The sequence below is a fragment of the Erythrolamprus reginae genome, chromosome 2, assembly GCF_031021105.1.
Source record: "Erythrolamprus reginae isolate rEryReg1 chromosome 2, rEryReg1.hap1, whole genome shotgun sequence".
Taxonomy (NCBI): domain Eukaryota; kingdom Metazoa; phylum Chordata; class Lepidosauria; order Squamata; family Dipsadidae; genus Erythrolamprus; species Erythrolamprus reginae.
Window position 1 is genome coordinate 3,971,274 of NC_091951.1, and position 23,235 is coordinate 3,994,508.

Genomic DNA, 23,235 nt, shown 5'->3' on the forward strand with positions numbered 1-23,235 from the left:
CCAGAAACGTGTTTGGATCCGGCTTGAGCGGCCATCCTGGAACTTAAGGCGCTGACCTGTATTATTTGGCCCAGCCCACCACATCCCAGCGGGCTCGCATGCGCATAGGTGGAGGTAGGCGGACACATACAGAGGCCGGGGCCAGGCCATCCAGGCAGACGCAGGTACACAACAAATGATATAAGGATAAGCGAGGTCTGTGCATATGTGCTCCTGCTGCTTCCTGTGCATACGCATGCTTTCTGTGAGGGTGTGGGCAGGGCCTGTGTTGTGCCTGTGCCCAGCGCCCGTTGTGCACAAGCATGACAGATGGGATGGGCAGGGTCAAAATACGTGAGCTAGACCCTTACCGTTTCCAGGGTGGCTGCACTTACTGGCCTTTCAGGTGTATTTCTGCACAGAGGGGGAGGCGTCTGGCAGCAGGGAAACCGAAACTGGTCCTCCAAGAAACAGGTACGGCGGTGACAGCATTGCCAGAGTTGGGGGTACAAGGGCTCCAAATGGCATCAAAAATTGAAAGTGTGAGGCAAAGTACAGTGATACCTCGTCTTATGAACTTCATTGGTTCCGGGATGAGGTTTGTAAGGTGAAAAGTTCGTAAGACGAAACAATGTTTCCCATAGGAATCAATGGAAAAGCGATTAATGCATGCAAGCCCAAAACTCACCCCTTTTGCCAGCCGAAGCCCGTTTTTGCGCTGCTGGGATTCCCCTGAGGCTCCCCTCCATGGAAAACCCAACTTCCGGACTTCTGTGTTTTTGTGATGCTGCAGGGGAATCCCAGCAGCGCAAAAACGGGTGCTTCGCTGGCAACGGAAGTCCAGAGGTGGGGTTTCCCAGCGATGGGAGCCTCAGCAAAATTGCAGCATTGCAAAAACACGGAAGTCCTTGAAACCCCACCTCTGGACTTCCGTGTTTTTGCAATGCTGCGATTTCGCTGAGGCTCCCCTCGCTGGGAAACCCCACCTCCGGACTTCTGTTGCCAGCAAAGCACCCGTTTTTACGCTGCTGGGATTCCCCTGTAGCATCGCAAAAACATGGAAATCCGGAGGTGGTGTTTCCCATGGAGCGGAGCCTCAGGGGAATCCCGGCAGTGCAAAAACGGGTGGTTCGCTGGCAACGGAAGTCCGGAGGCGGGGCATCCCAGTGGCTGCAGCTTGAGATTGTAAGGTGAAAATGGTTTGGAAGAAGAGGCAAAAAAATCTTAAACCCTGGATTTGTATCTCGAAAAGTTTATGACGAGGGGTTTGTATCACTGTATTCCTCAAAAGTTCCAGTTTATGAGCAGAGCCATGTTGGCACATCTGGGAGAAATCTGAATCGAAAGCTGCAGAGGTTTCACCACTGCACAAAAGGTATTGAGACTTTTTAAAAAGTTATAATAACAACACCCAAGGTGATTAAAGACCTGTGGACTAAAACATGAAGAACGAAAGAAGCAGGATTTGAAATAGGGAGAAATTTTCTAACAGTGAGAACAATTAGCCAATATAGAGTCTGCGGAGAGGGGCGGCATACAAATCTAACAAATAAATAAATAAAATAGCAGATTGCTTTCAGAAGTTGTGGGAGCTTCATCACTGAAAGCTTTCAAAAAGAGACTGGTGGCCAACTATAAGAAATGGTGTAGGGTCTCTTACTTGGGCAGAGGTGGGTTGGATTACTGTTTTTCAACCAGTGTGCCGCGGCACACTAGTGTGCCGTGAGACATGGTCAGGTGTGCCGCGAAGCTCAGAGAGAGAAAGAAAAAGAGAGAAAGAAAAAGAGAAAGAGAAAGAAAGAGAGAGCAAGAGAGAGAAAGCAAGAGAAAGAAAACGAGAGAAAGAAAAAGAGAGAGAAAGAAAGAGAAAGGGAGGGAAGGTGGGAGAAAGACAGGGAGGTAGGGAGGGAGAAAGAGAGCAAAAAAGAGGAAGGAAGAGAAAGAAAGGGATGGAGAGAGAAAAAAGAAAGGGAGAGAAAGGGAGGGAGAGAGAAATAGAGCGAAAGGGAGGAAGAGAGAATTTTTTTGTCCAAACTCCCCCCCCCCCCCCCGGTCAATGTGCCCCATGGTTTTGTAAATGTAATTATTTTTATTTTTCTCCACCAAAAAACCCCACCCATAAATAGCAAGACATAAACCTTCAATCGCACACCATACAAATCGAATAAATTATTATTATTATTATTAATAATATCTCTTACAGAAAAGTAATTAAATATCCTAAATTACATTTCAAATTTCCAATTGTTTGGTCTGTCCAAAAAAGAAAAATATATCTCAAGTAACAAATTTTAATCTTAAGGAGCGACAGACTAAACAATTTTTCTCACTTTTCCCTTCTAATAATCACATTCCTAAATGTTAATTTCTATTTCCAATCTATTCTAATTTAATTTTATGTTAACTTATTTATGTAATGCTGCCTCCCTTTCTATTTTTGCGATCTGAGTAATCACAATCATGTCTCATTTCTTTTATTAGAAACATAGAAACATAGAAGTCTGACGGCAGAAAAAGACCTCATGGTCCATCTAGTCTGCCCTTATACTATTTTCTGTATTTTATCTTAGGATGGATATATGTTTATCCCAGGCATGTTTAAATTCAGTTACTGTGGATTTATCTACCACGTCTGCTGGAAGTTTGTTCCAAGGATCTACTACTCTTTCAGTAAAATAATATTTTCTCATGTTGCTTTTGATCTTTCCCCCAACTAACTTCAGATTGTGTCCCCTTGTTCTTGTGTTCACTTTCCTATTAAAAACACTTCCCTCCTGGACCTTATTTAACCCTTTAATATATTTAAATGTTTCGATCATGTCCCCCCTTTTCCTTCTGTCCTCCAGACTATACAGATTGAGTTCATTAAGTCTTTCCTGATACGTTTTATGCTTAAGACCTTCCACCATTCTTGTATTATATTATTAAATTATTTTATTTAATTATATTAAATCAACATTAAAAACTTTATCTATTTTCTTTTTCAAACCATTCATAAAATTTCACCCAAACGTTACAAAACCCGGAGTCTTCTTTCATTTTCATTGTCAGTTTATTCATTTTCACAGTCCATTATCTTTTTAATCATTCTCTGTTTGTATTCTATTCAATTTTCAATTTTGTGCATATACTATTCCAGCTACCATGTGTACAATTAAATGTTTCTTCTTTATTAAATGTCCCTGCCATTATGTCCAATAAGAATATTTCGGGTTTTAAACCAATACCTTTGTTTTAAAATCTTTTCAATCCATGTTTGAATCTATTTTTTGGTTTCTGTGCAAATCCACCACATATGATAAAAAGAAGCAGGTACATACCTTTTGCTTCTTTCTACAACTTGAACAAGTAATTTTGGCCTTTAAGGATTTGTACTTTGAGTGGATGGTGGGTGGGTGGGTCCAAGTAGCGTCTATCGTACATTTATCTTCCCATTTAATATCATTAAATAATAAAATCATTAAATAATAATATTAAATAATTTATAATAATGTTTCAATTGAATTAATCCAGCCAGCGATTCCACTCTTTCCCTTTGCAAATGAAGCCCTGAAAGAAATATCATTATTCTGAAGGGTTTTAGTGGGGAATGGAAGCCGAGGGTTCAAAGGTGGTCCAATGTGGGGATTGTCCGATTCATTTACCTCAGCGACGGGTTGACTTCAGAAGTTCCCCTGGGGGTCTCCCATTAAAGAAGCTGGAAAGGGGCCTCTGAGGGAGAAGAGGGGAGCAGAAGGAGGCCCAAGTCGGTGTCTGACCCAGAGAAAGGAGTCTAGTCCCTTCTAAAGCACGCAAATATACACAAACATCATGGCGGCTCTTCCCTCAGAGCCGCAGCTGCATCTGTCAGTGTCTCCGCTCTTCCCGCCAGAATAAGCTCCGCCCACCCCTCTGGGACACAAGGACTCTCTGCAGAAGAGCCTAATGCCGGGAGCGACTGAGGGCAAAAGGAGAATGAGGGGGCTGGATGAAGTCACTGAATCCCCAGTCGGTGTGGCCTTCATTGGACTCCAGAGTGGAAGGCTTGGAGAAACCTTGTCTATAGGGTCGGACACGACTTTGCTACGTACTAACAACAACCCCTGTGCCGAACCCCTTTCCGCAGTTTTACATATGAGGGAATCGCACTGGAAGGGGAGGAGCCAAAAGCGAAGAGGAGGAGTCACGCAAGCGTCTGCCTCGCTCGTGTCTCACCTGAGGGGTCCCAGTCAAGTTCCCGCCCAGCAGCATCAATGACCCCTCCCACTCCCCCACACTTACCGTGGGCCCTCCTTCGCTATCCCAGCAGCAGGCGGAGCCCCCCCCCCACAAACCCCTTCCGCAGGAGAGGGGAGAAGTGGGCTAGGGAGGCGGGGTTTGACTGGGATACTTTGGAGTTGGCTTCCAAGGAATAGGTTGCGCCAATGGGAATCCTCCGTCTCTGAGCAGAATCTGAAGTAACAAAGCCTTTGGAGCAGAAGGGGGAGGGGCTACGCAGATTGCGTGCAGCTCAACGGGAGGGGCCATTTTCGTGTTTATGGGGGGGGGGGAGGGTTGTCCCAAAGATGAAACAGGTGGGACCTGAGCGAAGTAATGCCTGGGGGTGGGTGGGTGGGTAATGACTGCTGAGATGTTGAAATCCCCAGGCTACTAACCGAACTCTACCACCGTGCTCCCTTATTTTCCCCACGACCCCCGTGACACGTGTCTCCAGGGCAGATGCCTCTCGGGCCAGAGGCTGCCCTGCATAGCCTCCCTTTCAGCCCAGGTACCAGCAGAGGGCGATCTCTTGGCTGCCGAGTGACGACGCCACTGCGCATGCTCCACTCCGTCTGAGTCGGCTTCTAGTTCCGGGCTGAGTAGGCTTCTAGTTCCGGGTGAGAGTTGTTCATCTGTTGAGGGAAGCGGGCTGTGTGTCTTCCGACTCAGGGATTCTGAGGTTGGAGGGAGCGGGAAGACCCGTCCCACAACTGCTCTTGACTGTGCATGGTGGAGATCCAACAATAGGACAGGCGAGAAGGAAGCCTACAAGAATCCCTTGCACACATCTCCATTTAGTCTTAGGATAGGGGCGGCATACAAATATTATTATTATTATTATTACTGTATTATTATTATTAAGATTCAGACTCCGAGGGTGGGAGGATCTTTGGAGAGCGAACCAGCTGGAAGATCCCTTCTGAGCCTGGAAGAGAAGCCGGAAGAGCTCCAGGTCAGAGAAGCATCTTTTGAGAAATACAAAGGGATCTTTCTATCCCTTTGTATCTACCGTACGAATCCTAGCGGCCGAGAAGGTCCCACAGAGTTGGCCTTCTCCAGGTCCCGTCGACCAAACAATGTCGTTTGGCGGGCCCCAGGGGAAGAGCCTTCTCTGTGGCGGCCCCAGCCCTCTGGAATCAACTGCCCTCAGAGATTAGAACGGCCCCCACCCTCCTTGTCTTTCGCAAATTACTCAAGACCCACCTTTGTCGCCAGGCATGGGGGAGTTAAGATATTCCTTCCCCTAGGCCATTACAAGTTATGCATGGTATGTCTGTGTGTATGTTTGGTTTTTATAATTAGGGTTTTTAGTTGTTTTATTAAATTGGATTGTTACATGCTGGGTTTTTTTCATTGTTGTTAGCCGCCCCGAGTCTGTGGAGAGGGGCGGCATACAAATCCAATAAATAATAATAAATAATAATAATAATCTTCACATGCATGAATTCTTCCATTTCTCCTTAATGGGGTTTGGGAGATTAATATTGTGAATAAATATTTAAGAGCAGTGTTCCCCAACCTTGGCCACTTGAAGATATCAGGATTTAACTCCCAGAATTCCCCAGCCAGCTGGCCAAGGTTGGGGAACACTGATTTAGAGAATCTTATTAACACAATTGTTCATACGTCCTTCCAAAGAGTTTCTCATTTGGAGCGATTCTCCCATTGGGTCTCATCCATCGGCACTGATGGACACAGGAGTTTTGTGGGCAGAAAATAAAACCCACATCCTTTTATGTCCTGTCCTTAAAATAGCTCTTCTTTGCTTATTTTCCAGATTCTGAGGTCCTTCCAGGAATAGAGCGGAACTGGGTGGATTGCACAAATCTTTCACCTGATCTGTCTTTCCGAGGGATCCTCAGTGATAAAAGTTAAGCTCACGATACCTCACTAGGTAAGGGAAGATTGTTCCACTGGACTGGACACTTTCTAGGAAGATTCTAGTTATCCTTAATTCTCTGTGTCTTCTCCTATATTAGTCGTTGGATTTAGTAGAAGGTGACCCAATAAGAAAGATAGAACTCCCTCTTCAAGCTAGAAGATTTAAGAGGCACAAAGGAATTCCTTCCCTTCATTAATATGACAAGGTTTCTTTTTTTAAGTTATACTAAATAAGTGAATTTCAAAAAAATTATAACATGATAATAAATAGAATGTAATAGTTTAAAAACAATATAAACATAGAGTATTTTTGCAATATAAATTTTAAAGTGTTATTTTTTAATATTTTATTACTAGTTTAAATATTTTGATATTTTATAGATAAGAAAGTTAATTAACATAAAGAATATAGAGTTATATTTCTGTATTGATCTGATTATAGTTAGGTGTTTTTTTTCTGCACTAGTTAGACTTCTACGACAAGCGGAGCAATGGCAGCTCCTTGAATGTTGAATGTTGTTTTGTTTTGTTTTGTTTTGTTTGTCTAATGAAAAATAATTTAAAAATATCGAGGGGGGAAAAAAGGAATTCCTTCCCTTCAGAGCGAGTCTGGTTTGCCTTTGGCAGAAGATCGACTCTCGTAGGGTCCACCTTGAGTTGCTTTCTGGCTCCTCCTCCGTGACAGGAGATTTCTCTTTCTTTTTGGTCTTCCCGAAGAGATAATTTTGACTAAATTCATACACAGATCTTTGCTGGGCTATTTCCAAAATCGCTTGTCCTTGCAGTCATATTTCCTGGATTGCTGCAATACCAATAATTTCTCTGGTTTCAAACTGCAGATAGTTGGGGGAGAGAGTTGGGGGAGAGAGAATTTACAGTGATTGAGCAAATGTTTTGGTTGCCAAGCGTATAAATTTCCATGTGTTGTTCCAAAAGGTTAGGAGAACCATCTAAATTTATTTATTTATTTATTTATTATTTGGATTTGTATGCCGCCCCTCTCCGAAGACTCGGGGCGGCTCACAACAAGTGTAAAACAAATCATAAATAATTCAATTAATTAAAATATTTAAAGATTTAAAAAAAACCATATACTAACAGACACACACACAGGCATACCATGTATAAATTAAATGTGCCCAGGGGGAGATGTTTAGTTCCCCCATGCCTGACGGCAAAGGTGGGTTTTAAGGAGTTTACGGAAGGCAGGAAGAGTAGGGGCAGTTCTGATCTCCGGGGGGAGTTGGTTCCAGAGAGTCGGTGCCGCCACAGAGAAGGCTCTCCCCCTGGGGCCCGCCAACCGACATTGTTTAGTTGACGGGACCCGGAGGAGGCCCACTCTGTGGGACCTAATCGGTCGCTGGGATTCGTGCGGCAGAAGGCGGTCTCGGAGATGAATGAAGTTTGTTCTTCAGTACGTGATGGAGTTTGGTCTTCTCCTTTCATTCATGGCTCCTAGGAAAGGCCGGGTGCATAAGCGACAAAAATGGAGGTTTTCCTGGGCAGGGCAGGAAGGAATCTTATCTTGTGCCTTCAAGCTAGAAAAAAAATGCAGTTGAACCTTTTCCTGTTTCCATCCTGTCTCTCTCCTTCTCAGGGGACAAAATGGAGTCACCGATGTTCATTGAACCATCTCCTTCTATGGGTGGAAGTGGAAGTGCCGCTGGATTCCTGACTCAGGTAGGAGGGAAGATATAAGCAGCTTATATGGGGCAGCAGTAGGAGGCTTCTAGACAGCAAGTAGGATGCTTGGCTGCATAGCTAGAGGTATAACAAGCAGGAAGAGGGAGATTATGATGCCGCTATATAGAGCGCTGGTGAGACCCCATTTGGAATACTGTGTCCAGTTCTGGGGACCTCACCTACAAAAAGATATTGACAAAATTGAACGGGTCCAAAGACGGGCTACAAGAATGGTGGAAGGTCGTAAGCATAAAACGTATCAGGAAAGACTTAATGAACTCAATCTGTATAGTCTGGAGGACAGAAGGAAAAGGGGGGACATGATCGAAACATTTAAATATGTTAAAGGGTTAAATAAGGTTCAGGAGGGAAGTGTTTTTAATAGGAAAGTGAACACAAGAACAAGGGGACACAATCTGAAGTTAGTTGGGGGAAAGATCAAAAGCAACATGAGAAAATATTATTTTACTGAAAGTAGTAGATGCTTGGAACAAACTTCCAGCAGACGTGGTAGATAAATCCACAGTAACCGAATTTAAACATGCCTGGGATATACATATATCCATCCTAAGATAAAATACAGGAGATAGTATAAGGGCCGACTAGATGGACCATGAGGTCTTTTTCTGCCGTCAGTCTTCTATGTTTCTATGTTTCTTTGGGGACTCAACCCATGGACTGCTATTCTTGAACAAAGCACAACAAGGAAATTAGAAATGTAAATTTACGATCAGTCAGACTAGGCCCATCTTTCAACTAAGTTTTGGAGATGTGTGGAATTCCTTAGTGGTCGCGTAATTCTGTGTCTTGTGCACTGTTTAGCCAGATATTCGGGAGGAACATCCCCACTGCTGCCATGATCCCGGCCCAGGATGGCAGTTTGCTTGCGCGAGCGCGCGTGCAAGAAAGTGCCTTCCGTCCCCTGTCCTATTGCTCTACTATATCTCCTACACCTTTCTTCTATTCCTATATCTCTTCTTCTATTCTTTCATTGATATGTTCTATTACTTTATCTTCTTTTCTATTATTTCTTAGATATATTTTAATATGAGTATCTCCTCTATAACCTTCATCATGGGTTTTACTATGTGTATACCCACTAAAACCTTCATCGTATATTGGACAAAATCAATAAATAAAATAAATAAATGAAGGGTACAGCTTATTCTCCATTTGAAAAATAAATGCCCAAACGTCTGTTTTCTCCAACTACGATGTGGTTTTGGTCCCATCTCCCAGCTTCAGTTCACCAGATATCTCAGAAGCTCGGCTTCTAAAACTGCTTGAGGCTTTTGCTGCTATCGGAGAATCTTGAGGGATGATTCTGGGACTTTGCTAAACCTCGGAAAGTTAAGCAAACAAAAGGAAGCCTCCCCCCTCTGTTGTTAAGTTGAAAAAATGACAGCCCATAGAGAGGTGATTCTCTGGGTATGTCACCCCTTTTTTCCCCTTTCTGTCTTCTTACTTTTTTTTCCTCTTTGTATATTATACTTCTATAAACAAATTTTAAAAATTGAAATATTTATCACTGTGAGCAAAGCTGACTCTTTAAAGAATCACAAAGACCGTTTGGTTAGTATGTCTTCGGAGAGGGGCGCCATACAAATCTAATGAATGAATGAATGAATGAACGAACGAACGAACGAACGAACGAACGAACGAATGTCAGACAGAAATCCCAGAGAACCTCTTGCAAACATGATGAGATGTTGGGGCCTCTGGTAGATGGTCTCTCTAAGACAGTGTTTCCCAACCTTGGCGACTTGAAGACATTTGGACTTCAACTCCCAGAATTCCCCAGCCAGCGAATGCTGGCTGGGGAATTTTGGGAGTTGAAGTCCAGATATCCCCAAGTTGCCAAGGTTGAGAAACACTGGTCTATGCCACTGGATCAAGGCCGGTTTATGAATCAACCATAAGCATGGATGACTGAGAATCTCCATAGACATTTGTGCTTTTAAGATTTGCAGATTGGAGGAGATCTTCCATCGAATCCCAGCGACCGATTAGGTCCCACAGAGTTGGCCTTCTCCGGGTCCCGTCGACTAAACAATGTCGTTTGGCGAGTCCCAGGGGAAGAGCCTTCTCTGTGGCAGCCCCGACCCTCTGGAACCAGCTCCCCCCTGAGATTAGAACTGCCCCCACCCACCTTGCCTTCCGCAAACTCCTTAAAACCCACCTCTCCCGTCAGGCATGGGGGAACTGAAATATCTTCCACAGACCTATACTGTTTATGTATGGTATGTTGTGTGCATGTTTTTTTTAAATTTGGGTTTTTAGCTTTCTAATTGTTGAATTTGTATTATATATTGTTTTCTGTTGTTGCTGTGAGCCGCCCCGAGTCTGCAGAGAGGGGCGGCATACAAATTTAATTAATAATAATAATAATAATCATCATCATCATCATCATCATCATCATCTTACAAATTCCATTGAGTCTGCTCACAGGGATCCTTCCTTCTTTAGGGTCCTGTGTCCTTTGGGGAGGTGGCCATCCATTTCAGCAGTGAAGAATGGTTGCTACTTGATCCCATCCAGAAAGCCCTGTATCACGAAGTCATGTTGGAAACATCTAGGATGGTGGCCTCTTTAGGTAAGGGTTCCTCTATGCCTAACTGGTTAAAAATGATTTCCCCTCTTCTTTTTTCTTCTTAAATTAGTTGCAGCGCCCCCTTCATCGTCTTCTAACTAGCAGATCTCCATTTGGAAGAAAGAGATCAGTGTGCTGACCAGCAAGGGTGGACATTCAGTCCTTGGGTCCTGGGCCATTACTGTGGGAGATGTTCAGGGAGAGGATGTTGTGCCTATTGCAGTTGTCCTAAACCAGACATTTTGTCTTGCTTTGTGTTGCAACGACATATGTGGTCTTATTAAAGGCACGTTGGGTGGGTCATATCCAGCCTCTTATAGGGAGGAAAAGGGTGCGTCTTATACTCCGAAAAATACGGTATGTTGTCTTATTGAATGCAAGTTGGATGGGTCATAGTCGAGGCAATTTATGTGGCACGTCCTGATGGCAAGAAGTGTTTTTGCTTTAAAATTATTAATTGCCAAGAAGGACCGTTGATCTTACCTGAACGGTCTTCTCGATGCACTGCAAGGAGAGTCCAATATGGGTAATTCCCCAGTCTGATTGGAAGGGACTGAGTTTAATTTAAATATAAGGCAGGCACCCCCTCCAGCCCTCCAGTCTAATATAAAACGAAGGAGTAGTAAATCAAGAAACAATTTTTATTGAATAATGATAGAAAAATCCAAACCAAACAGAGCTCTGTTATAATAATCAAAAATTTATTTAGGAAAAAAACAGTAGACCAAAAAAATATGTCTATTAACCAAATATGTACAGTGGAACCCCGACATACGAGCAGCTCTACTTACGAGCTACTCGAGATACGAGCTGGGAGAGTAGAGAAATTTTTGCTCGACTCACGAGCTTCCATTCGGGATACGAGCCGAGAAGAGCCGGCCTGGCTTGCTTTGCTTCCGAGCTGATGCAGAGCCGAATAAAGCGTCACGCCCCTCTGACGCTTTCGGCGGCTTCCGAAGCGATGCTGGGCTCTTTTGCCGCCAAAAGCGTCAGGGGGGCGTGACGCTTTATTCGGCTCTGCAAAGCAAACCAGCCTGGCTCTTCTCCGTTAATCCAGCGCTTGGTGAGTCCTTGGCTTCTGCTGGGGGTGGGGGGATCTGAACGCTTTCTGCTGGGGGTGGGGGGATCTGAACGCTCTCCCTGGCTGGGAGCACTTTTGCTGCGAGAGAGGGCTTTCCCGAAAGGGACGGAGAAAGCCCTCTCTCGCAGCGAAAGTGCTCCCAGCCAGGAGGCTGCGAGAGAGGGCTTTCTCCGCCCTTTCGAGAAAGCGCGCCTGTCTGAAAAGATCGCCACCGGTCTGGTGGGGTTTTGCAGCAACCTCCGAGCAACCTGGGCTCGGAGGTTGCTGCAAAACCCCACCGGACCGGCGGCGATCTTTTCAGACAGGCGTGCCGATTCTCCACTTTTAGCAGTGAGCGGAGAATCGGCGCGCCTGTCTGAAAAGCTCGTAGCTGGCATGGAACATCCCCCCATGCCAGCTACAATCTTTTCAGGCAGGCGCGCCGATTCTCCGCTCACTCCGGGTGAGCGGCGAATTGGCGCATCTGTTTAAAAAGATCGTAGCCGGCATGGAACATCCCCCCATGCCAGCTACGAGCTTTTCAGGCAGGCGCGCCGATTCTCCGCTCACTCCGGGTGAGCGGCGAATCGGCGCATCTGTTTAAAAAGATCGTAGCCGGCATGGAACATCCCCCCGTGCCAGCTACGAGCTTTTCAGGCAGGCGCGCCGATTCTCCGCTTTTAGCAGTGAGCGGAGAATCGGCGCGCCTGCCTGAAAAGCTCGTAGCCGGCATGGGGGGATTTTCCATGCCGGCTACGATCTTTTTAAACAGATGCGCCGACATACGAATTAATTTCGTATGTCGGGGTTCCACTGTATACATATATGGGATCGCAAAACGAAAACTGCGATACCCTACCAATGAGTACAATGATATATTTATAGTATTGAATATGACATCGACCGCCCTTTTCTATTGTCTATATTTGGGCATGTTATTCAAGCTCAACTTCCAATTTCTTCATTTTTCCTCGGAACCATGGATCATACTTGTTTCCTTCCTCTATGAAAGTTCTGGAACCTAATATATTTAGGCCCTATCCTCTATAGGTTTTTCTTACAAATAACAAGAAACCAAAGTAAACTTCATGGCTATAAAAGCTTGAACGAAACAGTGGCCCTGGTCCCAGAGCTGGGTGGCTTTGGACTCTCCTTGCAGTGCATCGAGAAGACCGTTCAGGTAAGTTGTCCTGGTATGTTTGTCGAGGGGGGTGGACCCCCTCGACGTCAACCGCCTCCTGTTGTCCGGGTGGGACCGCAGAGGTCGGTGACCCTGTCACTCTCTCTCTGGCCCTTATTACTTAGACCAGAGTGTGGGGCCTGACAGCGGAGGAACGGCAGCCGGGAGAGTTAAATCCTTGGGAGGTATGAACCCTATGCTGCATGTCGGGGGCCCTGGCATGTCGGGGGCATCTTCCTGAAATAAAAACAGAGGAAAAACTAATTGTTAGGTTATACCTTACTAACAACTACCCATCAAAACATTAAATCGTTTAGGAGTGGGAAACTCAGAAATCCCTTTACTGCGACTGAGTTTACTGCGACCTCACCTACAAAAAGATTGACAAAATTGAACGGGTCCAAAGACGGGCTGCAAGAATGGTGGAAGGTCTTAAGCATAAAACATATCAGGAAAGACTTAATGAACTCAATCTGTATAGTCTGGAGGACCGAAGGGAAAGGGGGGACATGATCGAAACATTTAAATATATTAAAGGGTTAAATAAGGTCCAGGAGGGAAGTGTTTTTAATAGGAAACAAGGGGACACAATCTGAAGTTAGTTGGGGGAAAGATCAAAAGCAACATGAGAAAATATTATTTCACTGAAAGAGTAGTAGATCCTTGGAACAAACTTCCAGCAGACGTGGTAGATAAATCCACAGTAATTGAATTTAAACATGCCTGGGATAAACATAGATCCATCCTAAGATAAAATACAGACTAGATGGACCATGAGGTCTTTTTCTGCCGTCAGACTTCTATGTTTAAGACTTGTTATTAGACTGAAGGGCTAGGGGGCGGTGCCTGCCTTATATTTAAATTAAACTCAGTCCCTTCCAATCAGACTGGAGAGCTACCCACATTGGACTCTCCTTGCAAGTGCATTGGAGAATGATTAGATGAGCAGCCATGTTAGTCTTTTAAGTTAGTAACTAATATCCATGCTGTCATTTCCCTTGTTCCTTCCTCCCAATAGTAGATAAATCTATGCATAGGAACACCAAAGTGGAGGTTTTAGATTATTCTAATTCTAAATTGTTTTTCTCCCCCTGCAAGCATCTGATGTGCAGAAGAAAGAAAACGACCAGGAGCCAAATTTAAGTTCGTTGCAAACAATCAAAACTGAAATTCCTGAGGATCCATCTACAGATAAGAGGGGAAAGAGGAAACCTGAAGAGAAGCAGAACTGGAGAGAAAAATCTATTCCTGAATGTGTGGAAATGGATCGTTTCCTGACCCAACGTGATTCCGAAGAAAACACAGGGAAATATCAAAGTGGAAAAATATTCCAAGCAAACCCCAGTGTTAGTAACCGTTGCAAACCTGGAATAAGCTCCAGCAGTAATGATCTCACTTCGCATAAAATGAACCAGGCAAGGGAGGAGCCCTACAACAGTGTGAGCTGTGGAAAAAGCATTGGGAGAAAAGGTCATTTAACGTCTCATAAAAAGATCCATAAGTATGTGGATTGTGGGAAAAGGTTCAGCCTGAAGAGTTCCCTGACTTCCCATAAAAGGATATATTGTGCAGAAAAACCCTTTAAATGCCCAGAATGTGGGAAGAGCTTCTCAACTAGTAATTATCTGATGTGCCACAAGAGGATCCATTCGGGGGAAAAACCTTACAACTGTGTGGATTGTGGGAAAAGGTTCCGCATGAAGTGTTCCCTTACATCCCATAAGAGGATCCACACAGGAACGAAACCCTACAAATGCCCGGACTGTGGGAAGGGCTTCAGCCAGAGCAGTACCCTTGCTTCCCATAAACGGATCCACACGGGGGAAAAACCTTATAAATGCGTGGATTGCGGGAAAGGGTTCAATATGAAGAATTCCCTTACTTCCCATAAAAGGATACACACTGGAGAAAAACCCTTTCAGTGCACAGAATGTGGGAAGAGCTTCAAAAGTAGTAATTACCTGACCTGCCACAGGAGGATCCATTCGGGGGAAAAACCTTACAAATGTGCGGATTGTGGGAAAAGCTTCAGTGTGAAGAATTACCTCACTATCCATCAAAGGGTCCACACGGGAGAAAAACCCTATCAATGCACGGAGTGCGGGAAGAGCTTCAGGGGGTACAGTGCTCTTAGTTGTCATAAACGGACCCACACGGGAGAAAAACCCTTTAAATGCCCAGACTGTGGGAAGGCAGTCTCTGACCTCGCTTCTCATAAACGGTGGATCCACACGGGAGAAAAACCCCATGAATGCACGGAGTGTGGGAAGAGCTTCCGTGTGAAGAAAGCTCTTACTTCCCATAAAAGGACACATACTGGGGAAAAACCCTTCAAATGCGTAGAGTGTGGGAAGAGCTTCAGAAGCAAGGATTACCTGGTGTGCCATAGAATGATCCATTCGGGGGAAAAACCTTATAAATGTGTGGATTGTGGGAAAAGGTTCATTACGAAGTGTTCCCTTACGAACCATAGAAAGGTACATGCAGAAGAAAAACCCTATAAATGCACGGAGTGTGGGAAGAGCTTCAAGCAAAACAGTGTTCTTTACCTTCACAAGCGGATCCACACAGGAGAAAAACCCTATAAATGCCTGGACTGTGGGAAGGCCTTCAGGCAAAATGGAGCCCTTGCTTCTCATAAACTGATCCACACAGGAGAAAAACCCTATAAATGCACGGAGTGTGGGAAGAGCTATAAAACGAGCAGTAGCCTCAACCGCCATAAACAGGCCCACACTGGAGAGAAACCCTATACATGCCTGGTGTGTGGAAAGAGCTTCATTAGCAAGGGTTATCTTACTTCTCACGAAAGGATCCACAGAGCTGTGAAACCCTATAAATGCATGGAGTGTGGGAAGAGCTTTGGCCAAAGCAGTCAACTTATTTCCCATAACACGGTACATACAGGAGAAAGACCTTATATGTGCACAGTGTGTGGAAAGACATTCACAACGAGTTGGTCTCTAACTTACCATAAAAGGACCCACACATGACAGAATCCCTATAAATTCCTGGAACGTTAGGAAGAGCTTCAGATGTAACAGTAACCCTTTTTCCCCGTAGAAGGATATGTGCCAGAGGGAAATAGAAATGCATGGAATGTGGAATGAGTTTGTGAAAAGAGAATACTTCTCAAGAAAGAATCCACAGCAATCAAACTTATTTCCCTTTCAGATAAACAGAAAAATGAACTGACAAAGATAAACCTTCAGGTAGTGAAGAAAGTTAAACATTTGAAGTATACAATAAACAAACAAAAAGCAGATAACAAGCAGCTGTGAAGACGTCACAGCCACTCCCCTTCAAGAGTTCGCAAAGTCACAAACTTGACTATGATTTAGTTCAATATTCCTGGAAACAGGTCAAAGAGAGTCCTTGTAGAATCCTGATACAAAATACACATCCTCCTTTACCAAACGGATAAACTTCCACACCCAGACGCCAGAACGCTGACTATTTAACAGCAGACCCAATTAGTTTAATTACACCCAGCCACAGGGGAATCTACCTTATTTCCTGCAGTATTTGCACAGCTGCTCTTTCCTAGCAATTGCCCTGCTACTGCGTACATCAATGAATGTCTCTCCTCCAAATCCAGTGATGATAACGATGATGAATCACTCATGGGGCAACTACCTAATGGGCTGTCTGCCACTACCCCCTCTGAGAATCCCATTTCACTTCCACTATCTGCTTCAGATGCTTCGCTGACAGAAGCAATCGGCAGTAAAAGTGGCCTCTGACACTGGGAGGATTCACCCACATCCACCCCCACAGTCCTTGGGGCAGGAGCTGGCCCAGAGCCAACCACAACAATACTTAATAGCAAGATGTGCAACAATGAAAGAAGATGACTATAAAAGATTAATACAACAAATTAAATTGGACTTGGAGAGCTGGAAAACCTTGAAACTATCAATAGGAATCATAAAAATGAATACAGTATTCTGCCAAAGATACTTTTTTTGTTCCAAACGATCCATATAAAATTAGGGAAAAACATACTTTGATGACTACAGTACTCTTGAAATACATTAGGCAAGAACAAAAGAGCAAGAATAAGACTGAAAATGCTGCAAGACTCTAAAAATAATGGGGACCCTGGGTTGCTGGATTGGGAGCTTTATTACCAGGCTTCCCTCCTAACTTGGGTGAAAGAATGATAAATATTAAGACATGAAAGAGTTCTACTGTTGGAGGGGCAGGATCTTTAATTGGAATGGCATGCCTTTTTGCCTTTTTATCGTGTGAACAAATTAAAATACATAGATATTTTCAAAGACACTATGTAAGAAACACTCTAAGAACGCTTTGTAAAAAAGTCCAGTTGTCTCTTGAAAAAACATCTTTGAGACTGCTCACTCTCTGTGTGTGAGAGAAAGGAGGGGGGGAGGAAGTGTGTGTGTGTCAGTGGGCTGCCAAAAGGATGGAACCAGCATTTGATCTCTGCCCGACTTCTCCTGGATGCCAATTGCAGAGCTCGCTTTCCAGGGCAGATACAGTTCCAGGCAGAAGAGTCTTTCAGATAAATCTTAAGACATAAAAGACTACTACTGTTGGAGGGGCGTGATCTTCAATTGGGATGGCATGCCTTTTTGTGGTATGAAAAGAATAAAATACATAAGATATTTTCAAATATATATGTAAGAAACACCCTACCCTTAGTATGGGAAAAGATTAGAGTAAAAAATATATATGAAAATGCCAGCTTGCTTTCCACAATGGAAGCACTGATACATCCAAACGTTGTAAACATGGAAAAAAATGTAACATATAAAGATATTCTGAATGAGGAGGAGGAACTAAAAACAAAACAGGAACTACAAAACTAAAGTGTGGACCTGCAAATACAATCGAGATATGAGAAAGATGCAAAGACACATGGTTTCTATAAAGACTCAACAACACTTGACCTTATACTGTTAGCGATGGGTGAGGAATTAATAAAGAAAATATATAGCTTTCTATTAAGCCTTGAAATGGAACAAGTGAAAGAAACAGTGATGGGCAAAAAACTTTGGCTATACCAAAGTATTAAATAGGTGGGAAATAATTTGGGATAGAAATTACAAATTGACAGTGGAAACTACCAATAAGGAAAAATTGTATAAAATTGTACAATAAAATTGTATCCAAATGTAATTAATGTTTCCAAATGTAAAATAATGCACTTGAGGAAAAGGAATCCTCAATCTAAGTATTGTATTGGCAGTTCTGTGTTAGCAAAAACTTCAGAAGAGAAGGATTTAGGGGTAGTGATTTCTGACACTCTCCAAATGGGTGAACAGTGTGGTCGGGCAGTAGGAAAAGCAATTAGGATGCTTGGCTGCATAGCTAGAGGTATAACAAGCAGGAAGAGGGAGATTGTGATCCCCTTATATAGAGCGCTGGTGAGATCACATTTGGAATACTGTGTTCAGTTCTGGAGACCTCACCTACAAAAAGATATTGACAAAATTGAACGGGTCCAAAGACGGGCTACAAGAATGGTGGAAGGTCTTAAGCATAAAACGTATCAGGAAAGACTTAATGAACTCAATCTGTATAGTCTGGAGGACAGAAGGAAAAGGGGGGACAGGATCGAAACATTTAAATGCGTTCAAGGGTTAAATAAGGTCCAGGAGGGAAGTGTTTTTAATAGGAAAGTGAACACAAGAACAAGGGGACACAATCTGAAGTTAGTTGGGGGAAAGATCAAAAGCAACATGAAAAACATAGAAACATAGAAGACTGGCGGCAGAAGAAGACCTCATGGTCCATCTAGTCTGCCCTTATTCCTATATCTCTTCTTCTATTCTTTCATTGATATCATGTATTTTAATATGTGTATATATACCCACTAAAACCCTCATTGTGTATTGGACAAAAATAAATAAATAAATAAAGTTGTACCTCTTCCTGTTTCCATCCTGTCTCTCTCCTTCCCAATGGACAAAATGGAGCCACCTTTGTTCACTGAATCATCTCCTTCTATTGGTGGACCTGAAAGAACCACTGAATTAATAATAATAATAATCTTTTTCCCCCATAAACATTTTTAAATTTTCTCCACTCCAAAAACATACATGCAGTATCATATACTGTACCTTCAATGCAATTTAACAAACGTTATATCCATCACCAATTAAAGTACTCAATATACATTAATACTTAATTTTTGTATCAATTACTTTCGGTATACAGTGATCCCCCGGGTATTGCGACCCCGATCATTGCGAAATGGCTATATGGCGATTTTGCAACCCGGAAGTAAAAACACCATCTGCGCATGCGCACCCTTTTTTTTCTATGGGCACGCATGCGTAGATGGCGCCGGGCAGATCAGCTGCTGGGCGGCTTCCCTAGGTCTTCCCCCTCTTGCTGGCGGGAGGGCGAGCGGCGGGCTACCTCCTTTTCTAATTTTGTCACCTGGATTGCACAGATGGTATTGTTTTCTAGTTTAATTTGCCGTTATTGCTTACTTCCTCTGTTGGCTGTTTTCTCTTGCCCAAGGGCGAAAAAAAAATCTGAGCCATATATCTCCTATCCCTTTCTTCTATTCCTATATCTCTTCTTCTATTCTTTCATTGATATGTTCCATTCCTATATCTTCTTTTCTATTATTTCTTAGATATATTTTACTATGAGTATCTCCTACGCTGCAACGTCCTTCCGGTCAACGACTACTTCAGCTTCAACAGCAACATCACAAGAGCACGCAACAGATTCAAACTTAATATTAATTGCTCCAAACTTGACTGCAAAAAATATGACTTTAACAATCGAGTTGTCGAAGCGTGGAACTCATTACCGGACTCAATAGTGTCAACCCCTAACCCCCAACATTTCTCCCTTAGACTCTCCACGATTGACCTCTCCAGGTTCCTAAGAGGCCAGTAAGGGGCGTACATAAGTGCACTGATGTGCCTATCGTCCCCTGTCCAATTGTCTTTCCTTATCCCTTTTATCTTATATATTCTCTCCCTTATATATATTCTCTTCCTATCTACTTCTCTTCTTTTTACTTCCTATCTTTATATATATTACTTATTGTCCATTCTCTTTCATATGTATTGTATATTGGACAAAGAATAAATTAAAAAAAATCATGTATTTACTATGTGTATATAGATATATACCCACTAAAACCCTCATTGTGTATTGGACAAAATAAATAAATAAATAAAAATGCTGGAGCTTAGGGGCCACAAAGGAAGAGGCCCCACTCCCTCGCTTGGTGGCGTATTTGCAGAAATTGAGTAGCGGCCAAAGAGAAGAAGGGGGAAAGAGGCCTCTTCTGGTTCCTAACGCCATGGGAAATTTGTCTTTTTCCATGGTCTTAGGTGACCCCTGTGAAAAGGTCGTTCGACACCCCCCAAAGGGGTCGCAACCTCCAGGTTGAGAATTCTCTGCCCTACAGGAAGGGGCACATATTTCCTAAGGGAATCAAAGTCCTTCCCAGAGGGTTTTTTGTGTGTGTGTGTCTGAAAACTGGGAACGTGACACTTTAGCTAAGCCAAAGTGAACTTTACATTTAACGGATGATGGGAAGCGCTAGCTCTAGCGTGGCGCAAACCCTTTGTGAGGTCTGCTTGGAGCCTGGGAGGCCAGGAATTTGTCCCTGATAGGAATGAATAAAATGAGAGCAGAAAATTGTGTAGGAAATGGACTTTGCAGGAAAACACCAATTTGGCCAAGTAAAAGTGCTTAAAGTACTTAAAAGAAAGGGGGAAATTTTGGGGGTTTTGTTTGTTTATTTCTCTTCTTTTTCTTATTTGTTTATTTGTTTATTTAATTAATTATTTGTTTATTTAATTATTTAAAAATTTAGTTATTTAGTTATTTAATTATATATATATAATTAATTTATATATATATACATAATATAAACACACACACACAAAATACAATTTTAGGGATAGTGACTTCTTTCTCAAAATGGGTGAGCAGTGTGGTCGGGTGGTAGGAAAAGCAAGTAGGATGCTTGGCTGCATAGCTAGAGGTATAACAAGCAGGAAGAGGGAGATTGTGATCCCGCTATATAGAGCGCTGGTGAGACCACATTTGGAATACTGTGTTCAGTTCTGGAGACCTCCCCTACAAAAAGATATTGACAAAATTGAACGGGTCCAAAGACGGGCTACAAGAATGGTGGAAGGTCTTAAGCATAAAATGTATCAGGAAAGACTTCATGAACTCAATCTGTATAGTCTGGAGGACAGAAGGAAAAGGGGGACATGATCAAAACATTTAAATCTGTCAAAGGGTTAAATAAGGTCCAGGAGGGAAGTGTTTTTAATAGGAAAGTGAACACAAGAACAAGGGGACACAATCTGAAGTTAGTTGGGGGAAAGACCAAAAGCAACATGAAAAACATAGAAACATAGAAGACTGGCGGCAGAAGAAGACCTCATGGTCCATCTAGTCTGCCCTTATACTATTTCCTGTCTTTTATCTTAGGATGTGTTCTGTCTGGGTTTTCCCAGACCTCAACACCAACTGAAAAAACAGCCAGACACTCTGGTAAAAGCCAAAAGTATTTTATAGCTGGAAAAAATAAGCACAAAGGAAAACCTGTCTTCACAACAGACAGGCTATAATACGTTACAGCAGGGTCCTGATGTCCAGTCAATACCACAAGCTTCTTGCTGGCACCCCCCCCCCCCCAAGGTTTCAATAGTCCAAGGTACAAACCAGGATTGTAAGCCACCAAAGTTCACAGACAGGTCTCACGAATCTCCAAGATAAAACTCCACAAGCCAGGAAGGGTGGGTCCGCCTTTTATCCTTTCCCAAGAGCACCACACCCAAACCCAGCTGTGACCTCTAATGCTGGAAATACTTAGCCAATTGAGTCCGTCTCTGATTAGCTCTCCTTTGTCGCATATCTATGATGTCTTGAGCATTTTCCCCTAAGGAATCCAGGCTGCTTGCTGGGGAGAGCTCCCCCTGGTGGGACTCTGGCTGTCCTTCTTCTTCAGCCTGGGATTCCTCTTCCTCGTCAGTCTGCACCTCCTGTTCCTCAGCCTCTCCCTCTGAGCTGGAAACCGACAGAAGGTCAGCCATTCCCGGAGGGGTCCCAGACTGAACCACAACAGGATGGATATATGTTTATCCCAGGCATGTTTAAATTCAGTGACTGTGGATTTACCAACCACGTCTGCTGGAAGTTTGTTCCAAGGATCTACTAATCTTTCAGTAAAATAATATTTTCTCATGTTGCTTTTGATCTTTCCCTCAACTAACTTCAGATTGTGTCCCCTTGTTCTTGTGTTCACTCAAAATATTATTTTACTGAAAGAGTAGTAGATCCTTGGAACAAACTTCCAGCAGACGTGGTTGGTAAATCCACAGTCACTGAATTTAAACATGCCTGAGATAAACATATATCCATCCTAAGATAAAATACAAAAAATAGTATAAGGGCAGACTAGATGGACCATGAGGTCTTTTTCTGACGTCAGTCTTCTATGTTTCTAAGTGGTCAGTGAATTGGTGCCCACCACCAGACAAATATATATATATATATATATATAAAGATGTATGAACTGCAGAAAAAACAATTGCTGCCAACCTGCCTTCCATTGGGGACCTGTATACTGCACGAGTCAAAAAGAGGGCGGGGAAAATATTGACTGACCCCTCACATCCTGGACACAAATTGTTTCAACTCCTACCCTCAAAACATCGCTACAGAGCCCTGCACACCAAGACAACTAGACACAAGAACAGTTTTTCCCCCGAATGCCATCACTCTGCTAAACAAAAAATTCCCACAACACTGTCAGACTTTCTACTAAATCTGCACTTCCATTCTACTAGCTTTTCTCATCATTCCTCTCACCCATTTCCTCCCATGTTGACTGTATGACTGTAACTTGTTGCTTATATCCTAAGATTTTTATTAATATTGCTTCTTCATTGCTTATTTGACCCCTATGACAATCATTAAGTGTTGTACCACATGATTCTTGACAAATGTATATTTTATTTTATGTACGCTGAGAGCATATTTTATTTATTATTTATTTATTATTTAGATTTGTATGCCGCCCCTCTCCGAAGACTCGGGGCGGCTCACAGCAGAGAAAAACAAATCATAAATAATCTGAATACATTTAAAACATTTAAGATTTAAAAAGAAAACCCCATATAATACATACACACTCACAAGCATACCATACACAATTTAAACATGCCCAGGGGGAGATGTCTTAGTTCCCCCATGCCTGACGGCAAAGGTGGGTTTTAAGGAGTTTACGGAAGGCAGGTAGAGTAGGGGCAGTTCTAATCTCCGGGGGGAGTTGGTTCCAGAGAGCCGGTGCCGCCACAGAGAAGGCTCTTCCCCTGGGGCCCGCCAACCGACACTTTTTAGTTGACGGGACCCGGGTCGCTGGGATTCATGCACCAAGACAAATTCCTTGTGTGTCCAATCACACTTGGCCAATAAAGAATTCTATTCTATTCTATTCTATTCTATAATAGCACTCATATCACAGTTCTTACCTGCATTCTTGACTGCTGTGAGCCGCCCTGAGTCTGCGGAGAGGGGCAGCATACAAATCTAAATAATAAACAATAAATAAATAAATCTTAAAGAATGCCCCCATTGTCTCTGCTGGTAGTAGCACCTAGCAGACCTCTG

At 43.2% G+C, this 23,235-nt stretch overlaps 2 protein-coding genes and 1 long non-coding RNA gene across 3 annotated transcripts in view; 2 read left to right on the forward strand and 1 right to left on the reverse strand.

Annotated features, from left to right (window-relative positions):
• LOC139162880 (zinc finger protein 721-like) overlaps nucleotides 1-23,235 on the forward strand; it is a 154,659-nt gene that overhangs the window by 50,780 nt on the left and 80,644 nt on the right. The gene's annotated exons all lie outside the window — the stretch shown is intronic.
• Nucleotides 4,834-18,497, forward strand: LOC139162905 (zinc finger protein 665-like). The gene is made up of 5 exons (XM_070743809.1): nucleotides 4,834-5,170; nucleotides 5,996-6,112; nucleotides 7,697-7,779; nucleotides 10,249-10,375; nucleotides 13,711-18,497. The coding sequence occupies exons 3-5, from the start codon at nucleotides 7,705-7,707 to the stop codon at nucleotides 15,603-15,605; spliced, it is 2,097 nt and encodes a 698-aa protein (XP_070599910.1). The 5' UTR covers nucleotides 4,834-5,170; nucleotides 5,996-6,112; nucleotides 7,697-7,704; the 3' UTR covers nucleotides 15,606-18,497.
• LOC139163008 (uncharacterized) lies at nucleotides 12,768-23,202 on the reverse strand. Its single transcript, XR_011558397.1, has 3 exons — nucleotides 23,097-23,202; nucleotides 18,505-18,594; nucleotides 12,768-12,849 (listed from the first exon to the last, which is right to left on the reverse strand). It is a non-coding gene; the product is annotated as an uncharacterized lncRNA (long non-coding RNA).

Coding starts and splice junctions, on each gene's coding strand:
- LOC139162905 (XM_070743809.1), top strand. CDS start 7,705: ATGGAGTCACCGATGTTCATTGAACCATCTCCTTCTATGGGTGGAAGT. Junction 7,780..10,248: donor CCGCTGGATTCCTGACTCAG/GTAGGAGGGAAG, acceptor TTCCTTCTTTAG/GGTCCTGTGTCCTTTGGGGA. Junction 10,376..13,710: donor TAGGATGGTGGCCTCTTTAG/GTAAGGGTTCCT, acceptor TCCCCCTGCAAG/CATCTGATGTGCAGAAGAAA.